Source organism: Cornus florida, unplaced genomic scaffold, assembly GCF_030987335.1.
Source record: "Cornus florida cultivar Cherokee Brave unplaced genomic scaffold, ASM3098733v1 CherokeeBrave_3.0.0_Hap2_Chr09, whole genome shotgun sequence".
Lineage (NCBI taxonomy): Eukaryota > Viridiplantae > Streptophyta > Magnoliopsida > Cornales > Cornaceae > Cornus > Cornus florida.
In genome coordinates, this window is record NW_026775579.1 from 4,692,024 (window position 1) to 4,717,607 (window position 25,584).

At 35.7% G+C, this 25,584-nt stretch overlaps 1 protein-coding gene across 1 annotated transcript in view; it reads left to right on the forward strand.

Annotated features, from left to right (window-relative positions):
- The window catches only part of LOC132274009 (uncharacterized), a 43,115-nt gene extending 21,505 nt beyond the window's left edge, over window positions 1-21,610 (forward strand). The window contains exon 3 of the mRNA XM_059775151.1: window positions 21,537-21,610. Coding sequence (XP_059631134.1) covers window positions 21,537-21,610 — 74 coding nt within the window. The remainder of the gene's footprint in view (window positions 1-21,536) is intronic.
- Window positions 21,611-25,584: the final 3,974 nt, after the last annotated feature.

Sequence of the window (25,584 nt, forward strand, 5' to 3'; positions counted from 1 at the left end):
TATGCTCAAGTGGTAGACGCCGCTCTACAACAGTATCAGTTGACTGTAGACATCAGACAGGCTTGTGGTGAGAAGCGGGGTGATAAAGACTCTACTAATTAGTCAGCTGAAAAGGGGAACGGCAATGGTCACCGGCAGAATGACAAAGGTAAGTTCCAAGGGCAACAGCCTTGGAAGAAGCACAAGGGTGGTTCAGATGCTTATCGGAATGGGGCACCTATTCAGAGGCAACAGAATGGGGGACCACAGGCAAGACAGGGTCAACCACAGGCTAACCAACAGAGGAGGCCATTTGGGACTTTCCAGGGTAGTTGTTACACTTGTGGAGAGTATAGTCATACCATCAGGCAGTGTCCTAAAGCAGGATAGGGACAGGGACAGAGATAGTATGTGCAGCAGGGACAGAGGGCGCCAGTGCCTCTACCAGCTCCACAGGTTCCACGGATTCAGGGACAGACACATCTGGCTTTACCGGCACCGCCGCAGACTCAAGGACAGGCACCACAGCAGTTGCACTATGGCAGGGTGTATAACCCCAAGCAACAGGATGTTCAGGCACCTCAGACTATTGAGGGTAAGTTTCCTATTCATGGTTTACATGGACGTGTTTTATTTGATACGGGTGCTACACACTCATTTGTAGCTAGGACTTTTGTTGTTTTATCTGGGATGAGGATGAGGGTATGGACTAGACCTCAGGGTATTTCTACACCATTGGGTGATATAGCTATTATACATGAGAATGATGGGCCTGTGACACTAGATATTGGCAGACTCAGATTTCTAGCCAATCTACTGGTCCTGGACATGCACACTTATGATGTGATACTTGGGATGGATTGGTTATTTCACTACCATGCCCAAGTTGATTGTTTTGATAGATCTATTATTTTTACCATACCTGGTCAGGATATGTATGTAGTAGCTATGCCACGTTCTAAAGGAGGCGGTAGTACCTATTTGTTCCATGTGGAGGAGGAAAAGGATGAGGGGATTACTGTGTCATTGGATAACATACCAATTGTACAGGATTTCCCGGATGTATTTCAGGAGATTCCAGGGTTGCCACCTAGTTGCGAGATCGATTTTATGATAGACTTAGCTCCAGGCACTGCGCCTATTGCTAGGGCACCCTATAGGATGGCACCGGTAGAGATGAGAGAGCTGAGGGATCAGATTCAGCAGTTACTCAGCCAAGGTTTTATTCGTAGGAGTACATCACCTTGGGGAGCACCGGTTCTATTTGTTAAGAAGAAGGATGGTTCGCTTCGTCTGTGTATAGATTACAGGGAGTTGAATAAGGTTACGATTCGTAACAAGTATCCTTTGCCCAGGATTGATGACTTGTTTGATCAGTTAAGGGGAGCCACATACTTCTCCAAGATTGATCTGCATTCTGGGTATCATCAGCTGAGGGTTAGGGAGCAGGATGTTCCTAAGACAGCGTTTCTCACGAGATATGGTTCTTATGAGTTTCGTGTTATGCCGTTTGGGACGACTAATGCACCTGCAGTGTTCATGGACTTAATGAATAGAGTCTTTCGGGCTTATTTGGATCAATTTGTTATTTTTTTATTGATGACATCTTGATCTATTCTCGGTCGGAGGACGATCATGCTAGACATCTTTACATAGTCTTGTAGACGCTTCGTGAACACCAGTTATATGCCAAGTTCAAGAAGTGTGAATTTTGGCAGTGGGAGGTGAAATTTCTGGGTCACGTGGTGTTAGAAAAGGGGATAGCAGTTGATCCCGCCAAGGTTTAGCTGTGGTAGAGTGAGGATAGCCTACTTCACCTACCGAGATTCGAAGTTTTCTTGGTTTGGCAGGATATTATCGTCGGTTCATCCAGGGGTTCTCCAAGATAGCAGGACCACTAACTCATCTGACCAAGAAGGGTGTACAGTTTGTGTGGGATGAGCACTGTCAGCGAGCTTTTGATGAGCTGAAAAGGAAGTTGACTTCTGCACCGGTTCTTGCTACTCCATAGAGTGGGATCGAGTATCTTGTTTACACGGATGCTTCGTTGCAGGGTCTTAGATGTGTATTGATGCAGGAGGAGTGACCGATTTCTTATGGATCTCGGAAACTTAGTCCTCATGAGCTTAATTATCCAACACATGATTTGGAGTTGGCAGCAGTGGTCTTTGCTTTGCGTATTTGGAGGCATTATCTGTTGGGTGAGTCATTCAGATTATTTAGTGATTACAAGAGTCTGCAGTACTTGTTCACTCAGCGGTAGCTGAATATGAGACAGCGCAGGTGGTTGGAGTTTGTAAAAGACTATCATTTTTCTATACAATACCATCCAGGGCAAGCAAATGTAGTGGCGGATGCACTCAGTCGCCGACCTGTTGGTAGTCTTTCTGCTCTATTCACTACTGAGTGGAATGCTTTGAAGAATGTAGATGAGTTGTCAGATGCTTTTATGGCTTGCATGGTGGTTACACCTTTCATCATTCGCAAGGTTTTACAAGCACAACTCACCGATCAGTAGTGTGTCGACAAGGTCACAGAGATAGCTTCCAGAGAGGTTTCATTCTACTATGTTGGGGCTGATGGAGGTTTAAGGTACAAGGGACGGTTAGTGGTACCTTGTGCTGATAATTTGAGGAAGGATGTGATGACTGAGACTCACCACTCTAAGTTCTCTGTTCATCCAGGAGGCGATAAGATGTATCAGGATATGAAATGACAGTTTTGGTGGGCAGGTATGAAGAGGGACATTGCTCTTTTTGTTTCTCAGTGTAGTACTTGTCAGATGGTTAAGATTGATCATCAGAGGCCGCCAGGAGCTCTACAGTCACTACCAATTCCGGAGTGGAAATGGGAGAGCATATCTATGGATTTTGTGGAAGGGTTGCCAAATTCTTTCAAGGGGCATAATTCCATATGGGTCATTGTGGATAGGTTGACCAAGTCAGCTCATTTCTTGCCTATTTGCACTGACTACACTTCGGAGCAGTTGGCGAGGCTTTACATTTTAAAGATTGTGAAGCTACATGGCATTTCATTGTCTATTATATCGGACAGGGATTCGAGCTTTGTATCTGGATTTTGGAAGAGTTTTCAGCGGGCTTTAGGTACGGAGTTACACCTTAGTACTGCTTATCATCCTCAGACTGACGGACAGACTGAGAGGGTGAATCAGATTATGGAAGATATGCTTCGGTCGTGTGTTCTGGATTTCAAGGGCCACTGGGAGGAATATTTGCCACTTGTGGAGTTTGCTTATAACGATAGTTTCCAGAAGACTATTGGGATGGTACCTTTTAAGGCATTATACGGTCGACCGTGTCGATTACCTGTTTGTTGGATGGAGGTTGGAGAGAATCGATTCTTAGGTCCTGAGTTCATCAAGGATACCTCTGAAAAGATTGCTCTTATTCGAGATCGCATGCATACTGCCCAAAGTAGGCAGAAGAGCTATGTTGATCGTCGCACTCATGCTTTGGAGTTTCGGGTTGGGGATCAGGTTCTTCTCAAAGTATCTCCTATGAAAGGTGTTATGCGCTTTGGGAAGAAAGGGAAGTTGTCTCCGCGGTTTGTCGGTCCATTTATGATTACGAATCGAGTTGGAGCTGTTGTTTATCGGTTGGCGCTGCCGGATAATTTGGATCGCGTGCATAATGTATTCCATGTTTCCATGTTGCGGAAATTTCTACGAGATGAGGATCAGTATCAACATATCGATGTTGGGGAGATTGAGTTGCAGCCGGACGCAACTTATTCGGAGCCACCGTGTCGTATTGTTGACCGTCGGGATCAGATTCTTCGTAATAAGGTTATTCCTTTGGTTCGTGTCTAGTGGAGTCATCACAATGAGGCTGAGTCCACTTGGGAACGGGAGGATGTTATTCGCTCGCAGTTTCCTGGATTAATGGAAGAAGGTAAGAGTGAATTCCGAGGACGGAATTCCTTTTGTTAGGGGGGAAGAATGTAATACCCCTAAATTCAAAAGGATAGTCCTGGTTATTTGTACTTGTTTAAATTGTAAATGTTTGTTACTTGAGTTATGACTTGTTTTATTGTTATTTGTACTTCTTTATTTTTGGTATAAGTGGTTTAATTGCGTTGTTTTAATTTTTGGTTTAATTGTTTAATTAATTGTTTCTGTTTTAAATATATATATTTTTTCTTTTAATTAGTTGTTGTAATTATTGATTAATGGTAGGCATTTATTTAATTAAATTTAGTTAGTGTGCACGTGATTGTATTGCATGTATATAGGTTTTTGTATTGGGTTTTCAGTTCAGCCGTCGTAGTTTTAACCTAGTTTTTCTATGGGCCGTGTAGATTATGTTTAGGGTTTAATTGAACCTAAGGTTAGTGGCCTATAAACATTCGAGTAATTTTCTGACTAGGGTTTTAGAAAAAAACTGTTACGATATAGTAAGGGATGAGGGAATTGGAGACGGCTGGGAAGGAAAACAGAAAGCCAACAGAGAGAGTTTCGCCAGAAAACTGAGACGAACGTCGGTGTAAGGCAAGCTCTATCCTTACTCTCTCCTTTAGGTTTCGTGTCCTTTGCATTTCTAAATAATTCTAGGATTGATTTAATCAATAAAAACGTTATCTGTTTATATTAGAACTTGATTTATCACAGTATGTGTGTTTGCTTGCAAAACTTGCTAAAATGTGATGTTGCTTGCAAAATTCTCTGTTTAAACCTATGAATGGAATGTAATTAAGACTTAAACATGGACTGGGAACACTCTGGGATTGGATAACAACTTCTGGAAATCATAGCAGTAAGGTACAGAAGGTGCAACGGGCGTCGGAATTGGAGAAGAATGAGTAGAGAGGGAGAGAGCCGGCTCTCCCTTGGAGAGAGCCGGCTCCTTTGTGTTTAGAGGCGGCTCCTAACATGTGGAGCTGGCTCCAAGATCTAATGGAGGCGGCTCCACATTTTGGGAGACGTCTCCTTTGGTGATTTTTTTTGTTTTTTTTTTTTTTGTTTTTCTGCGTTTTCCAGTCAGTTTTGCATACAGTTGTTGATTCTGGAGTCTTCAGTTGAGTGTAGAATTGAATATGGAAGGTCTAATTTGTGCACATGGCTGGATTAAAGCTTCAGATGTAGTATTAATTAACTCTATTTGCTTAGAATAGCTTGGACAGTAGGGACTTAATCAAGTAGCTACACTATGTTTAAATCTGTAAAGCTAATAATGTTTAGTTCTCTGCCATAGTAAACTTGTGAGACGGATGATATAATTGGAACATGTATAACTCTATATCAGGAGCATCTATCTGAATTACACTTGTCTAGAATATGTTAGTGTTGAAGAATAATAATTCTTAAACTTAGCAATAATGGGATTTTGTAAAATCAACCTAAGCTAAGCATGTACTTATACATCCTTTAGTTCTGTCATGATGCTTGCATTAATATTGTTAGTATCAACTGTTGGAGGAATGGATTTTGTTGATGTTTACTTTAAATATCTGTAATATCAATTGCTGAGGGTTGAATGATAATCTGAAATAATCCTATCATTATACCGGATTATATGGTACAACCTAAACTGAGTAGGTTTATGTAAATATCGTGACTATGTTAATTGATGCTTATATTATAATTGTTAGTATCAGTAATGAATATAAATCTGGACATGTTTACGTATATAGTTTAACTATGCGTATTTATGATTACCTGATAACTGTTAGCATTAGTGACGGATGTATGGATTTAGTTGATATTTACCTTTAGCGACTATGTTATCAACTGCTGGACGGATGGATTGTATACACCGGTATGGGACGGTGGTATACTAAGGATGGTTTGGTTTCAAAAATACCAAAACCTACCTACTCTGGATTAATAATGGGATTAACTAAAAGTTAAGTCCTATTGTTTGTAGTGTCATGGCAACAACTAATTGAGCGGCACTACAAGGATGCATGACGGATTTTAAATATATTGTTATGGTACCTCGATATGAGCTTGAGTCTCAGGATTGACGGTTAGGAAGCGTATATGCATTGGGATGCATAGCTGGATACGATGGTTAGAGGTGCACCCTGTTTAGGTATAGGTACATATGCCCACTTCTTGTGCGTTTTAGCATGTTACCTCAATTCAGGTTGAGACCGGCTTGTAGTCCAGTGAAAGTCCTTTAGTGTGACTATATATAGATTTACGGACTATTAGCTATTGTTGAATTGTTTAGGATATACATGCGTATCGGGCCTCTGTTTGGATTATAGTAGTATAGAACTTGCGCGTGGGCCTGATCAACCCGTATCTCGGATCCGAGGGGTATCACATGGGGCTTCTTGGAGATTCATATAGATTGTGTTGTCCCCGACAAAACCTAGGAGTTTCGTCAGATTCGGAGCCGTTTCAATTCGGTGGGGATTTGGGATTTTCCTCCCAAATTAAGGTAGGAGGTGTTATAGGTTTAATTCTTATTATATAACATGCTATTGATGCTTGTACAAATTGATTGCATGCTTAAATATGAAACCTAGAGATTTTATTATTTATTTTTCTGTTACGGGATCTGATTTTCCCGGTTGCTCATAACTTGGTTTGAACATGTAGCATGATTTTATATTGCCCCTCGATATACTCATTGTTGTGTATAAAATTTGGAACATTTGAATAAGTATTAAAGATTTTATTTAATATTTATCTTAGGTGAAAGATTAATTCACATGGCCTTAACTAGTTTGAAATTAATATGTGTTAGCATATTATATTGGGCCTTAGCATGCTCTTCAACATAGTTGAATCTAAAAGTAACTGGAGGTGTTTTAAAAATTAGTAATTATTAATTAATTTGCCCCGAGTGCACTATTCACTCTATTTAAATTCCGACTTGATATTCTTGACTTACATGCCATATAGCTTCACATATATTTGATTTAGAATATTCGGTTAGATTTTCAAACCATTCATTTAATTAAATTCCTTGTTTAAGATTTTATCCTCATGGTGATATACAACTTGGAATTGAATTGTGGCATGCTAGAAAATTAAACTTAGGTATAGTTGTTCACATGTATTAATTTGGGACTATTAGAAGTTGTTTTAGAACCTTGGGATTTAAATTAGCATGATTTACTTAAAGTTCTACCTTGTTGTTCTAACAACTTAATTGAGTTTTAGAATGGACATAGGTGATGACCTTGCCATGTCCTTTAACATGTGTTAAATTGAGGTTAATTGGAATTGAATCAAAATCTATAGAATTTAATTGTGTTTATCTATTTAAATTCTATCAATTTGCTCCATGATCTAGTTGTGTTTTAGAAGTGGTTTCTATATTCAAATCGTGGACTTAGACTTGTTGTATATTCATTTGGTTATGCTTTGAACATTGGATAACATAGTTGTTATGTTTGTACTTATGAGAATATGTTTTCCTTATTAAATATATTGTTGCCTTGTGTAATGATTTGCACATTTCATATTTAACATCTTTCATGCATAGCGTGTAACAAATTGCACACTGAAGATTCGACATTCATCATATCATATTAGTTGTGGATTTGGAGCATGTATTGTATAGGTTTTCAAATTTGGTTGTGTTTGGTAAATACTTGATTATCTTGCATATTCCTGTTGATATATAAGTTGTTTCACAACTTATTGATTTTGGAAACTTGGGGATGTCGTTGTTTGGCTATGGCTAGGACGTGGTTCTAGTACGGGGGATAGTCCCTCTATATAGTCTAGTGCGCACATAGGGAGGTTACCCATGGGCTAGTAACCCTAAAGTAACTATGTTGTTGGTTTGATCCAGCGTGACGTCCGAGTATCCACTTAGTTTGATTTCACATTTCATTTTCAAGTTGATAACTAAATGATGTTGTAACTTGTTGTTTCTTATTTGTCGTTCCATTTTAAGTTACATGATGTTAACTTTGCGAAATTGTGATTTATGCGTTGTATTGGGAGTTCAAATGTTGGTTAAATTGCTTCGATATTGAAAATTATGTTTTAACATTCTAACAAAGCTTAGGATTGATCTTATTGATTCATTTAGAACTTAGATGTTAGGTGGCATGAACCACTACCGTTATTTTGTGCTTTAGATTCTAAGTTGATGGCTTTGAGAACTTATACCTTGTTGCATTGTATAACATGCTCTTTTGTTATTGAATTGCATGGATAATGTGATTCTTGTTAACTTGTATTCAAATATGCTTTTGTCATGTTGAATGGATTACTCTAGACCTAGTTCAATTGTATTGAAAATGCAATTCGTGTTAATCTATGCTCAAGCATTCTGCTTATTGTGTTTTTTGGATTATCCCAACCATGATTCGTTTCATACACGTATGTATATCATGATTCTTATTGCTTAGACTCTAATTTAGCTTAGGATGCTCCCCGAGTCTCACTTGGACATAGACGTTAGGTGGCATGAGCCCCTTTAACATGTTTCACCTTAAGGTGATAAATTTGTAAAACGTAGGTTGATGTATGCTCATTTCCTACGAGTAGCTTTATGCTACTCACCCCTACGATGCTGGGGCATATTTTAGGTACAAGAATCAAAGTTGAGGTCTTCATTATGCTTGGATGGTTTGTGGACTTGAAGACTTCCATTTTTGGTGAAGGTTAGCTTAGAATGCCAATTGTAGTCTTATATGTCAACATGTGTACATTTGATTCCTTATATGTAATATGTACATGAGTACACTCTTTACGATGTAGTTGGCATGTATGAGATGAGGCCAGAGGCCAATGACATGTAATTTGTATCCTACGTAAATTTTGACTTCATGGAATATTATGAAAGTATTGAAAAATATTGAGTTTTTGCTTCACCATGGTTGCATTTGGTGTGGGAATTCCATTTTAATTCTTCCGTTAGCATTCATTCATCATGTATGAAGTATGGCCAAGGGTCAAACGACATTTTGAAACCATCGCTTGATTTTAAATTCCAAGTTTTCGTTCCAAACTTCGTTTTTGGCATTTTGGCCGTTGGGGGGTCATATTTTGTATCGGCCATATTTTTGAGCCATGGACCATTGTAGCGTGTCTAAATAGGTAAGTTATGTTTGCGTACATAGTCGTTTCCAGGCAAAACCTCATCGTTTGTGTTTTGAGCCTCCAACGGACTCATTTTGTGTTTTTGTTGCATATTCTAATCTAGGGGTATTCTAGACTTTTTAGTTCAGTTTTATTTCTTTCTTTTAACATGATTGAATAGAAAACATGATTTTAGGGGAGGTATCTTTTTCGTGTTTTTCCAGAAAATGTCATCTTGGCATCGGAAATCGCATCCGAAGTTCAGCTCTCAGTTTTTAAATTTAGCAGCTTTTTGGACCCTCTGGACCAGTTTTCTTGGAAGGGCATTTTGGCAATTTCAAAGTGCGTATTTTTCAATTTTCCTTGCGATTCTTGTAGAAAACTCGATTTTGAGGGGGTTTTCATCTTTATGTTTTTACAGAAAATATCATCTAGGCTCTCAAATTTCCATTTTTTCCAGAAAAACCCCTACTTCCAGGTTTTTGGGTTGCACCCTTACTGCCTCTTCACATCTAAATGGTTAGATGGGATCTCGTAACCGGTTAGATGAGTGTGGGCAGCATTTTTGTCACTGTTTTTGGCCTCCTAACCAGTTAGGAAGGTCTCCTAACTGGTTAGATGATCTAGGGTTTGCAGTTTTTGATCGTTTTACCCCTTCTTCTTCTGTTAGCCATATCTTCTTCATTCGGACTCCGAATCAAGCGGTTTCTGAGTCTAAGTTCATTGATTTTTCATTGTCTTTCCAATGGTGTGCTCGGTGTCACCCACTTTTAAGCTAGAAATGATGATTTTGCCCCTAGGTTCAATCTTGTTTGTTTTTGAAACGTTGCTTCCCCATTTGATTCCTTTGGGTTCCATGACCACGTTGAGGGTCATAATGGTGTCTTAGAGCCACGTTGTATCTCTAGAGACCGTTGTTTTGTCTTTTGCTTCCGCACTTCGGATCCATTATCGGGTCATCTTTCGGTTCATCACTGACGAACCGGGTTGAAAAACTTGGGCCGTCAGAGACAAAGTAAGCATATATTGTCTAAACAACATAGTGGATAACACAACATATCAAATTAAGCCATTAATCTTTTCTTTGAGCTTACAATCCAAACACATCACAAGGTTAGAGATACATGTTACTTGCTTTTCATAAGTATGGAACATCAACAGCAAGCATGGATTGTCCTCCCATTTAACAACTACTCTACAACTAAGCTAATGACATGAAATTAAACTAATTAAACTAAGGAAGAGGTACAATCCATCAAGCAATGAGTATGAACCATCAAATAAACCACAAGAACATGATATTAAGCACTATGTCTTGACAATCTCTAGATCTATAGCATCAATACATGTGATACCTCCTAATTTTGGAACACGGATTGATCAAGTCCGCGCACAAAATCAAGGGATATCAAAACAATTTAAGTATTTAACAAGCACAGAATACAAAGATGAATAATAAAGAATAAATAAACCGCTAAAGAAAACTAATAAATAAATATTACTTAATGATTCTCCAACAATTACAATTTGGAAATCCCATAACTCAAGGACCCCTTAAAACATTATCCAATAATCCAATACTATTTAAAAGTACACAAGATGAATAGACGAATGATAGTCTCCCAGCTGCGGATCCTCAATCTCGAGACTGGAACCTCTAATAACCTGAAAAATAAATCGTGGGTTAAACCCTACGAGCAAGTTCACTCTACCAGGGCTCTGAAAACCAATAAGCAGATCATCTCTGATCAAAACCAAACCTAATAAAGTTTTAACTTTAATAAAGCACGATATACATGTCTATATATAATTATATATACTATACTAATCACATCCATTAATAGGTTTATTAAATTTCCATATCTATTAAATAATTATTAAAATAATATTTATACCTAGACCAATCTACCATTTCATTTTATAAAAACTCCTTTGACCTTAATCCCATCCTAGTCAGTTGTTTAATCATTTAAACAACAAATTATAATAAAAGAAATACTCTATTTAATCCCAACCCGATAATGATTTTAATTGTTTAAATCACATATCCAAAATCCAAGTTTTGACAAATCATCCACGTCTTCCCCAATATTATTTTATTAATGTAAAATAATACACTAACCAGTAAATACTAAACTATTCTCATTTAAGAATATCTAACCCTAATCCAATCCATACATACAACAACCATAGATGATATTTTAATCATCTAACACATAACAACGTAATTATGCTTTGGCAAATCAACCATGCCATTGTAAATATTTTTATTTATATATTGGCAATTCAACCATGCCTCCATAAGTATATTTATTTATACATTGGCAATTCAACCATGCCTCCACAGGTATATTTATTCATACATTTAATTAGCAATTCATCCATGCTTTCCATATATGTATTCTATTCATACAAATATTTAGGTAATATATTTAATCATTTGACAATTCATCCATGCCCACACTTTAACCATGAATTAACTTTAAAATTAACAATACGCTAAATCATACATAGCCATCACATGCATATTATACGCATATCATTAATTTAACAACCAGCCTATTAAGATATGCCAAATAAGAATGATAATATTAATCATCTTAAATGATTTATATATATATATACCTACACATATGTTATTTAATGTATATATGTGTTTAACACCTTCTTTAATAATCCTTGATTATTTAAAATCAATATACATACATACATACATATATATATATATATATATATATCTATATATATATATTCATCCTTCCATACAACTCATAGACAAATTAAACTATATATACACATATATAAATAATTATATATATATATATATATATACACTTCCTTCCATAACAAATTATTAATTTATTATATTTACCCAAATTAGTGCAACTAAATATGTCAGAAATAGTTTCCTTTAAATACTCCATACCGGTTTAAATAGTTTTCCGACACCGTCTCACTAAAACATAAATATCTCTTATTAGGATAAGAATCTGATAATGAAATTGGTACCATTGGAAAGAGGACGAAAAATCCTTGAATTTGAGCTCAAGAATGACCCAATTTCGATTTAAGATGACTAAGTTATGACCGTTTTAATTTTATGTCACAAACAGACAAAATAATTGGCTAAGCTCAAACACTACTGTGAGCGCGCCCACACTTAATTAGCTCACTTGAGCTCACACAAATGCACCCACACCAGATTAGCTCACTTGAGCTCACATGTATGCACCCACACCAGATAAATCTTCTGTTGACCAAACTTAATCCATGGTCCAGATTCACATGCGCACTCTTTTATGTACACCGTAATGCACCGAATCATTCCACTTATATTTAAACTATTCCAATGGCCTAGATCAGTGATGTAACCTTTTACTATGCATTCTACCACACTAGATCATACCTCGAATCACCCATCTCCTGATTTATGCGCCGATTCACACAGAGTGCATAGAATTAATTTAAAATTTAATAAAAATAATTCTAAAATAAATTCCAGAATATAAAAAAATTACAAAACAAATTCTAAAAATATTCTGAAAAGTACAGAAAAATTCCAGAAAATATAAAAACCAAAATTAATCCCCTTAGGTCACAGTTCCACCTATACATTGATTTTAATATATATATCCAACATCTACATATACAAATAAAATCTAATAATCCAAAATTAAAAATATATAATAATTCATACTTTTAAATAATCATATCTAAACACAATTTAATAAAATAAATTAACTTGATGCTTTTAATTAATCCAAATTAATAATTTAATTAGAGCCTTAATACTTAAGATGAAATCCTTATAGGTTCTAAGAGGAAAAATAGAGAAAACTCGCCTGAAGGTTTCGAAATGAAACCGACGCTTCAAGCTTTAATTATCTCTTCCAATTCCGACGTCCTCCTTTTCAGATCCGACCTCCTCCTTGTCAGCCCTTCTTCTTCCTCTCTCTCTGTCTGTTTTATTTTTCTAACGTGTAAAACCTTTAACCCTAAAGCCTTATGTGTATTTTTATACACCTTAAATTCCAAATCCTATTCCAACTAGTATTATGAATTAAAATAATAATCTTTAAATAATTTATATCTATAAACATATATATATATATAAATATATATTCCTTCCATAATTAACTCATTAGTTAATTAAATCATATATACTTATAAATATCAATAAATATATATCTATATATATATCTTTCCATAACAATTATTAATTAATTATATTTATATATAATTATATATATATATATATATAAATATAATTGATACAAAAGTGATCATTTAAATAATTAAATAACCACGGACCTTCATTAATTAACCCAATAAGGTTTCATACAAGCCCAAGACCACATCTTTTGGTCCAACTTTCCTTAAGCCCAATCCAATTAATTTAAATAAATAAGATAATTAATTAAATACAGAAATTAAAATAACTAATTACATGAAGCACATAAACAAACAAGAATTTACAACTAAGTCATATAATACCAATAAAATCAACACACCAATAATTCAATCAATAATCAACCACACAAACAATCAATCATCATACATAATCACGAAATATAACTTAATTAAAATAAGATAATTAATCTAGCACTCAATAAAATAAAATAAATCATTGAAAAATAAAATAAAATAATTAATCCTAATTAATAAATCTTTTAAAATTATCGGGGTATTACATTCTTCCCCCCTAACAAACGGAATTCCGTCCTCGGAATTCACAAATCCATGAAATAAAAACTTTGATTATTTAATTTCAAATTTCATTATTCCTTTTATCCGTGTGGAAATTAACCCATCCACACATATTCATTATTAGCAGACACATCACGTAATTAGCTAATTCCATATTTATATAATTGATAAATATAAGTACACACTAGAGACTCTCACTGAACTAAAGCAGTTTCAACCGGATAGTGGGTATCTCATGTAAAACGCACACAAAGGTGGTTACGAGTCCTCCTTCTACCAGAGCCCACACATCCTTAAACCCAGCTACCCATCTCAATCGGCAATATACGCCTCCATCCTAACCACTGATCCTGAGACTCAAGCTTATATCATGGCCCATATATGTGTGTGTGTATGTATATATATATATATATATATATATATATATATATATATATATATATATAATCCATTATATCCACATAAAAGTAAACTATCCAACCATATTATTTCAATGGCATACCATCCAACTATTTCGTTGACCTGACACGAATAAGTAGGACTTAACGCTATGGTTAATCCGTTCCCTTATAAATATATAGGTAGGACTTAACTTCTTTGGTTAATCCGTCCCTGAAATACCACCGTCCCATACCGGTGTATTAAACCATACAATTCATAAATAAATAGGTAGGACTTAACTATTCCGTTAATCCGTCCTTAAAATACCTCCATATTATTTTATTGGTACATAAATCCATAAAACCCATACTTCAAAATTAGGGGAAGACTCAACGATTTACCAATACCTTCTAAATCGGTGTCTTACCATTTTCCTGATAAGACTCAATGATTTACCATTAGGACACACTAACGGACCGAATATAGAATACAATGAATCCTAAACTTAAGCTCTAAGTAAAAGAGTACACAATGCGGAAGTCACACAACGAAAGACACCCTAGGGACACTTGAACCTGGAGTGCTCTGATACCAACTGTGATACCTCCTAATTTTGGAACACGGATTGATCAAGTCCGCGCACAAAATCAAGGGATATCAAAACAATTTAAGTATTTAACAAGCACAGAATACAAAGATGAATAATAAAGAATAAATAAACCGCTGAAGAAAACTAATAAATAAATATTACTTAATGATTCTCCAACAATTACAATTCGGAAATCCCATAACTCAAGGACCCCTTAAAACATTATCCAATAATCCAATACTATTTAAAAGTACACAAGATGAATAGACGAATGATAGTCTCCCAGCTGCGGATCCTCAACCTCGAGACTGGAATCTCTAATAACCTGAAAAATAAATCGTGGGTTAAACCCTACGAGCAAGTTCACTCTACCAGGCCTCTGAAAACCAATAAGCAGATCATCTCTGATCAAAACCAAACCTAATAAAGTTTTAACTTTAATAAAGCACGATATACATGTCTATATATAATTATATATACTATACTAATCACATCCATTAATAGGTTTATTAAATTTCCATATCTATTAAATAATTATTAAAATAATATTCATACCTAGACCAATCTACCATTTCATTTTATAAAAACTCCTTTGACCTTAATCCCATCCTAGTCAGTTGTTTAATCATTTAAACAACAAATTATAATAAAAGAAATACTCTATTTAATCCCAACCCGATAATGATTTTAATTGTTTAAATCACATATCCAAAATCCAAGTTTTGACAAATCATCCACGTCTTCCCCAATATTATTTTATTAATGTAAAATAATACACTAACCAGTAAATACTAAACTATTCTCATTTAAGAATATCTAACCCTAATCCAATCCATACATACAACAACCATAGATGATATTTTAATCATCTAACACATAACAACGTAATTATGCTTTGGCAAATCAACCATGCCATTGTAAATATTTTTATTTATATATTGGCAATTCAACCATACCTCCATAAGTATATTTATTTATACATTGGCAATTCAACCATGCCTCCACAGGTATATTTATTCATACATTTAATTAGCAATTCATCCATGCTTTCCATATATGTATTCTATTCATACAAATATTTAGGTAATATATTTAATCATTTGACAATTCATCCATGCCCACACTTTAACCATGAATTAACTTTAAAATTAACAATACGCTAAATCATACATAGCCATCACATGCATATTATACGCATATCATTAATTTAACAACCAGCCTATTAAGATATGCCAAATAAGAATGATAATATTAATCATCTTAAATGATTTATATATATATATACCTACACATATGTTATTTAATGTATATATGTGTTTAACACCTTCTTTAATAATCCTTGATTATTTAAAATCAATATACATACATACATACATATATATATATATATATATATATCTATATATATATATTCATCCTTCCATACAACTCATAGACAAATTAAACTATATATACACATATATAAATAATTATATATATATATATATATATATATATATATACACTTCCTTCCATAACAAATTATTAATTTATTATATTTACCCAAATTAGTGCAACTAAATATGTCAGAAATAGTTTCCTTTAAATACTCCATACCGGTTTAAATAGTTTTCCGACACCGTCTCACTAAAACGTAAATATCTCTTATTAGGATAAGAATCTGATAATGAAATTGGTACCATTGGAAAGAGGACGAAAAATCCTTGAATTTGAGCTCAAGAATGACCCAATTTCGATTTAAGATGACTAAGTTATGACCGTTTTAATTTTATGTCACAAACAGACAAAATAATTGGCTAAGCTCAAACACTACTGTGAGCGCGCCCACACTTAATTAGCTCACTTGAGCTCACACAAATGCACCCACACCAGATTAGCTCACTTGAGCTCACATGTATGCACCCACACCAGATAAATCTTCTGTTGACCAAACTTAATCCATGGTCCAGATTCACATGCGCACTCTTTTATGTACACCGTAATGCACCGAATCATTCCACTTATATTTAAACTATTCCAATGGCCTAGATCAGTGATGTAACCTTTTATTATGCATTCTACCACACTAGATCATACCTCGAATCACCCATCTCCTGATTTATGCGCCGATTCACACAGAGTGCATAGAATTAATTTAAAATTTAATAAAAATAATTCTAAAATAAATTCCAGAATATAAAAAAATTACAAAACAAATTCTAAAAATATTCTGAAAAGTACAGAAAAATTCCAGAAAATATAAAAACCAAAATTAATCCCCTTAGGTCACAGTTCCACCTATACATTGATTTTAATATATATATCCAACATCTACATATACAAATAAAATCTAATAATCCAAAATTAAAAATATATAATAATTCATACTTTTAAATAATCATATCTAAACACAATTTAATAAAATAAATTAACTTGATGCTTTTAATTAATCCAAATTAATAATTTAATTAGAGCCTTAATACTTAAGATGAAATCCTTATAGGTTCTAAGAGGAAAAATAGAGAAAACTCGCCTGAAGGTTTCGAAACGAAACCGACGCTTCAAGCTTTAATTATCTCTTCCAATTCCGACGTCCTTCTTTTCAGATCCGACCTCCTCCTTGTCAGCCCTTCTTCTTCCTCTCTCTCTGTCTGTTTTATTTTTCTAACGTGTAAAACCTTTAACCCTAAAGCCTTATGTGTATTTTTATACACCTTAAATTCCAAATCCTATTCCAACTAGTATTATGAATTAAAATAATAATCTTTAAATAATTTATATCTATAAACATATATATATATATAAATATATATTCCTTCCATAATTAACTCATTAGTTAATTAAATCATATATACTTATAAATATCAATAAATATATATCTATATATATATCTTTCCATAACAATTATTAATTAATTATATTTATATATAATTATATATATATATATATATATAAATATAATTGATACAAAAGTGATCATTTAAATAATTAAATAACCACGGACCTTCATTAATTAACCCAATAAGGTTTCATACAAGCCCAAGATCACATCTTTTGGTCCAACTTTCCTTAAGCCCAATCCAATTAATTTAAATAAATAAGATAATTAATTAAATACAGAAATTAAAATAACTAATTACATGAAGCACATAAACAAACAAGAATTTACAACTAAGTCATATAATACCAATAAAATCAACACACCAATAATTCAATCAATAATCAACCACACAAACAATCAATCATCATACATAATCACGAAATATAACTTAATTAAAATAAGATAATTAATCTAGCACTCAATAAAATAAAATAAATCATTGAAAAATAAAATAAAATAATTAATCCTAATTAATAAATCTTTTAAAATTATCGGGGTATTACAATACACATAGACATGCATCAATAACACAAGAAATAGAGACAAACACATGAACATCTATTCTAGCATACATAGACATATGGATTGAATGAAATGATCAATTGGAAGCATTAAACCACATAAATCATTGAATAAACAAGATCTATATATATATAAGTGTCAAGACATGAATCACAATACAAATCCCCTCAAAAATATATAATTTAAGAAGTAGAAAGCATGCTTAGGGCTAACTCTAGCCCTAAGAGGATGTTTAGCCACTCATGGATGATGTCCTCCAACCATCAAGGGCAAGCTCCATGGAAGAAATCTGCTCTTCTTCATGGAAGAAATCTGCCCTAAGGTTTTTTGGTTGATGAAGAGTCTCCAATGGTGTCTCTAGCCTCCTCTTCTTCTTTGCTTCCTCACTAAGAGTTCTACAAGGTATGATATGATATAATACAAAAAGTAATCCTTATCCTTATATAGGTAGGTCAAATGACACCCAAAATGAGCTGGGGTCATACAACAAATATTCCCCAATGATTGGATAAAGAACAACTTTTTGTGAGCTGAAAATTTAACTTTTTCGCACTGGAGGAAGTTTGATCGATTGAACCTTGGACTTAGATCGATCGAACATGGCTGAAATCTATCGAACTTAGGCTGGATCGATCCTCAATGGCGGCACCTTTTTGGATAAAAACAAATCTGAGATATTTTGAAGATATTTTTGGGAAAAGGACAAAAGTGGTTATTAGAGTGGTACATCTGGATAAGATCAATCATTTGGATAAGGACAAGAATGTTTTATCGATCAGAAAAGGAACTTGGATCGATCGAACTTTTGTGATCTTTGAACAGGGACAAACATGGCTCAGATCCATCTTGAAGTGCTGAGATCGATGAAAGTTGGATTAATCAAACTTTTCTTGAGATCGATCGAAGTTGTTGAAATTCCACCCTTTGCTTTCTTTTGCTCTACTTTGCTCCTTTCTTTGATTCATCCCAGAATTGCTTCAATTATGCTCTTATTTGGCTGAGTTAGCTTGTTTTCAGGATAAGTATTTAAAAATGGAAATAACACGAAATCAATACAAAACGGGAGAATAAGATAGATAAAGGTTCTAGAATACCTAAGCTTAAGGGGTTTAAATACGCACTTTTCAACCCTCATCACACCCCCAAACTTAAATATTGCTAGTCCCTAGCAATGAACTAGAAAGTAAAGGAATGAAATGAACAACTATACAACTATGAACTAGAAAGTAATAAATGGATAACGCCACTTTCGTAGGGAACACGATTACATTTAGTATATGCAACAAGCTTTTAAACCCCTAGGTCACCCCTAGTGGATGAGTGAAGTCTCATGAGGGTTTCCAGAAATGATACCTACAAACATTAAGCTCATTCTTTCAAAAGAGGCACCAATATTGTAAACAAGTATTGGGAGAAAACTACCTCAAGTATGCAATGTTTCAAACATTTCTAAGCAATCTCCTAAAATTTCAACATCAAGCAAGTAAGTATGGTCCTTCACACATCAAAAAAATGATCATGAAAATCAAAACAACTCTAGAATCCTTTTTGAGTGGACCGGCATCAAGTATGTTACTATCTTAGCCAACTAAAGAATTAATCACATCCTTACCCTCAAACTAACACACAAATCTAGTACCGATCATTAAGACAAAAAGTGGACCTTTTATTAAAGTTTTTTTATTTTAGACGCGCTTATTCTTTTCACTCAATTTTTTTTTTTTTTTTTTTTTTTTTTAGGATCAAAGATGGAAGTATGGTGCAATGTGTTGATCTATTAAGCTTTCTAGCGATCCATGAGGTCGAGCGTTAGGTCAATGACTCCCAAACTAGACGGCTTAAGGGCATTAGGCGTTCAAACACCCCTACGGACTTACAAGCTCAAATCGACTATGCTACAAATCAAAACAACCTCCGTCTAATCATTTCCCACTTCTCACCTTTTGGGAGAAGTCCTCACTTTTTTTATTACTTTTGCAACTTTTTTTTTTTTTTTAATTCAATTATTAACCTAGAGTTTGGACCCTCCACCTTTCGGTGCGAGAAGTTCAGTGTTTGATGAGGCTAGAATCCCGGCTACTTAGTGAAAATGGGTTGTTATCCACCTTTATCAAAATGAAAGCTTTCAATGCACTACTAGCCTAATTGGGATATAACCAATTCAATAATCAACAAAGCATGTACCCCACAAATGAATGCTAGTGTGCGCCTGTGCTAGTGTAGAATACTAGAGTGAATCTCAAAACAATCACAAAATCAAGATGATGTGAACCATAAGTGTAAGCAAGATATCAATTTTTCAAAAAATGTACTCCTAAATGGCATCCAAAAGGCATACAAGGACTATTGGACTCTCAAGTCAAGCAATTCTTAAATTCTAAGCAATATAGTCCTCAAAAGATCAAAATCATAGCTAATCATGGACCAATCATAGAAATTCTCTCAAATACACAAGACATGCTCAAAAATTTGAATTATAAAACAAACACTGCAAAGCACCATTACCCCCAAACTTAAATGGCACAGTGTCCTCAATGTGCAAAGGGAACAAAAGAAAAGAGTATACCAGTGCAATTAAGGCAAAGAATGGCGAGGACAGAAGTATCCAAAGTGGGTGGCATAGCCCCCCCAAACTTGGGATGAACTGTAGTCCTGAAATTTGGCACTCGGATAAACTCATCAGATAGCAAAAGGGATAATAATAGTGCACAGTGGTCATCCAAGTGTAAATGGGATAGCAACTGAAAATTAGAGAAAGGTAAAAGGGTGGTCCTGAAAATTGTGCAGCACTCTCTCTCACTAAAGTCACTGAGATGCACCTGATGGAGTCAAACAGACAGATATAAGAATATAAGAATATGACATCCATAAAGAAAGTATAGAGAAATCAAAACCATATATAAAAATAAAGTATAGTACATCCAGTAGCAAAGCCGACAGACACGGCTATAAAAATAGTATAATAGTATCAAAAACATGATGAGATCACAAATATATAAAATAGCAGGAGGAAAGGGATAGAGAGATCAGGAAGAAGAGGTAGGACGGGCAGGTCGCGCTCTGCAGATGTCTCTGGATAGATCCCTGAATGCAGTCATGACATCCGTACGGAGGGTAGCAATATCAGCTCTTAGGGCGACAGTCTCTGCACGGATAGATACCACTGTGTCCTCCAGAGTCTGAAGATGCTCTCCAAAGCTGGGTATGTGATCTGGAGCCTCAGGTGTGGCTGGATTAGAAGAATGATGATCCTGAGTCTACCCTTGTGCGTGAATGGGTGACCCAACTAGAGAGTGCTGCTCTGTGTCCTCTGTAGGCTACTCTAAATCAATATCCATGTGTACGGCAGCCGGATCGACTGGTATGTCGTCTGTTGCCGGGTCTGCTGCTGCTGCTGCCTCCTCAGCCTCTAGTTCCTCTGCTGCCTCTACTACATCATCCTATAATCTCTTGATAATAGCATTGTAGCTCTTATCCCTGCCCTTCTTCAGGAAATGACAGGATCCTCGCTCAGGGTGCTCCCGTGGATGGAAAGGATAGCACTGGTCTAGCAAGATCTGGGTGATGAGGTGGCTAAATGGGAGAGACTTAGCCGATTTGGGCCGTTCCTTGCTAATGTGATCATCATAGAGCTTCCTCATCATACTCCAGATGAGCGCAGGGATAGACAGCCAATGCCCTTTATATAAAGCGTACAGAGCTGTCAAATAATCGTCTATCCACTGAATCTTATGGCCGGCCATGAAGATGTTGAGGAACAAGACTGAGTCAAAGAACCACAAGTCATCTGGCAAATAGGTGTGGGTGGCGGAGGTTTAGCCATCGGCATAATGATCTGTAAGAAAATCGGCCATATCTGCATATGAAGGCCGGTATAGCCTGAGATATGCCTCCTGTAGATCTAGAGGGCAGTCATGTGGACAATGGCATGATTTGGATAATGTGTCCACGGTGATAGAAATCAGATGGCCATTAATGGAGGTCCTCAGCTCCGCCGTGTTACGCGGGGCAGGCCGGAGGTTCTGGAAGAACATCTGTACTAGCCTCGGGTACACCGGGTATGTGACAGGGGCAAGAATGGCTGCAAGGCCCCTCCATAGTATATCATCATAAGCCGATCGGGTAAGTACCAACCGGGAAAAGAAGTCTGTGTCGAAGACTGACTCGCACGCCACTAGAAGGTGTAAGTATCTGCGTAATGGCTGGTCTAACTCCTGGGGTGGCTAAGCTGGCTGTGGTGGTGGAGATGGTATGTGCTCAGCCTCAGTGTTACTGTGTGAAGGAGATGCACTAGCATCAGAGTGTAATCTGCTATCAGAATGGGGAAACTGTATGGGCTCAGCTGGCTCCTCCTGTATGGGGTCCTGGGCAAGAGATGGACCGGCTCATCATCCAAAGTCTACCTGCCTCGGCGGTGATATTGTCTACGGGCTACAGTCTTGACTCTAGCCATGGCCTGCAAAATAAAAGGAAAAACTTGCAAAAGAAGTCAATGCCAGAATAAAGAATTTAAAGCACAAAATAGAATCATGTATGTCAAGTAAGATAGATAAAATAGATAAATGACATGAATCTATGGAAGTGACAAGACGTGAACATGCTAAGCAGTATAAGTGTAAAATGCATCCAATGTGGAGAATCACAGGCATTGGGCATGAATAAGATAACATGGACATAAGATAAGATGCATGGAATGTGTATATACAATCTGTGAAGTTTGATCGATCACAAAAAATGTGAGATCGATCTCTCATGATCAATCTGAGAAATTAAGTAACTAAGTTCGATCGATCTCACTCGATTGATCTAAGAAATATGTTCGATCGATCGAACTCAGCAAAGAATGTGGACAGTCACAGATCTGTGACATGAATGGCACGGGGCCTTCACGAACATAGTCGTGGGCCCATCAATACACAAATCATCAATCCTAATCACTTAACGATGCCCATACTCCCAAAATAAATCGAAAATTAAAAATCTAACAAAATATATATACACATATATACAAAGTGTGTCAAAGCTTCATCAATGGAAATTTGCATCATCAAAATAGCATGGATCTAACATTTAAAGCATGTATGAAGCAAATCGAAGCTTGAAATACAAGATGAGATGCGGATCTTACCCAAATCGAAGGATGAGATGAAGCTCGCCGGAGATGGGGAAGAGTGGGTGCAGTGACGATGAGAGGGATAGGGTTTTGAGAGGGTTAGATCGATCTGTGAAATCGATCTTGAAACCCTCGGTTTCATTTTTAAAAACTTCCCCGAACCAGTTCGATCGATCAAACTGAAATGATCTCTCTTTAAAATTTTTTTTTTTAAATTTAAATTGAAAATTAAAAATTAAAACTAAAAATTAAAAATTGAAAATAAAAATTTTTGAATTTTTGAAGAATTAAAATAAAATAAAATCTTTTGGAATTTTTGGAAAATAAAATAAAATAAAATAAAAATATTTTTGGAATTTTAAAATTAAAAAGTCAAGCAAAGTCAAAGATAGTGAGATGAGGATCAGAGATCGATCTAAACAAAATGTCTGACAGAGAACTAAAAATATGTAGGTTTGGGTTCAGAAATTTTTCTAAGTGTTGGAACTCAAGATCGATCGAATTTGAAGTTTGGATCAATCTAAGGACTTATGATCGATCTAATAACAAATTCGATCGATGGGACAGAGAGGTGATTTAGATGCAGGTGGATGCAGGTCGAAAATTTTCTAAGTGTTGGATGCAGGTCGAAGTTCGATTGATCGAACTCTCATTTGAGATCGATCGAACTTATGCAAAATGCTCAATTTCAACATAAAAGTGCATGCAGTCCTAATCACAGTTCCTAGCCATGCATATAAACCAAAAAAAATTATCTAGACTTTGCAAGAATTGAAATTAATGATAGAAATGAGGGAGGAATAGGGTTTTGATACCCTACGAAATGTCTTGCTAGTCTTTAACGTCTCTAGCAAGACGTTGGGCTCTTTTAGCCTGGATCAAACATCTTGTAGTGCATCCCCTCCTCAATGGGGTGATAAGTGCTTTGAACTCCATCCAATAAATGCTTCTCTAAGGAACTTGTTGGATTAAGCTCAAAAGACGTTTTCGGTCCTTGGTCACAACAATCTTTGGGCTTCCACGCCCTTTCAAAACAAGATTTTGAAACAACTTTCTTTGGTTTCAAGGTTGAAGATGGACTTTTAAAACTTTGGTCTCACACAAAAACTTAATTCCTTCACTTTTAAGGTCATGACATTTTTCTACAACATTAATCTCTTCATGCTTGTCAAATGAATTGGGGGTTGGATTGAAAATATTCAACTTTACCTTCATGTGGCCAAATGAGATCTTTATTATCCCCATCCTACAATTAATGTTGGCATTCGTGGTTGCCAAGAAAGGACGGCCAAGGACAATAGGAATTTGGCTCTTAGGATTTGGGATCGGTTCCGTGTCAATGACAACAAAATCAATGGGGAAGAAGAATTTATCAATTTTAATCAATACGTCCTTGATATACCCCTAGGCTTTTTGATTGATCGGTCGGCAAGTTGTAAAACTACCGACGTTGGTTTTAAGTCTCCTAAGCCTAATTTGACATAAACCGAGTATGGAACAAGGTTAACACTAGCTCATAGGTCAAGAAGAACTCGATTAATGATATGATCACCAATGATGCATGAAGTAGTAGGTGAACCGGGGTCCTTAAACTTTGGAAGAGTGTTATGCTGCAAAATTGAGCTCACTTGCTCTGTTAAGACCACTTTTCTAGGTGTTTGGCTTTTGTTCTTCCTCTTTTGGGTGCACAAGTCTTTCAAGAATTTGGCAGAAGCCAGAATTTGCTTGATTGCATCCAAAAGTGGAAGATTAACTTTCACTTGCCTAAACACGTCCATGATTTCATTGACTTTGGCCTTTTGCTTGTCATTTGAAATGGATCCTTTTAAGGCATCCGAAATGGAGCTTTTGGTTCAAAAACCTTTTCAGAATTTTTCTTTGAAGTCTCTTCAACACAAGAAGTTTTCAAATCATTTTGCACATCTTTCTTTTCAAAATCACTTTTCATAACTTTCTCATTTATATGGTCATGCACATGCAATGAAGGAGGAATATGATATGAAACGGGACGGGTGTCAACTTGTTGTTGCACTGGTTCACTCTCTTCATTGGACATACACTTGGTTGTCCACAATCCTTCCACTTCCCAAGGTAGTCACCGCATTGACATGCTCTATTGTGTGACCTTCCGATGAGGAATGAGTCTCCACAACACATTATTGCTTTTGTGGGGCATTCAAAGGCATTTTTCCCTTCTCTCTTGCATTTAAAGTGCTAGCTATTTACCCTACTTGGGTTTCTAGCTTTGCAATGGATTGAGAGTGAGAATGAAGTAATTGTGTGTTTGCCTCTAGAGTGCCCAAAGCGGTCAAAACTTTCTCTTCAAAAGCGGGACTTCTAACATTTCCTTGGGAATATGATGGTTGATTAGGAAAATGAGAATTTGAAAATTGGTTTCCGTGTGATTGATATGATGATCTAAAACC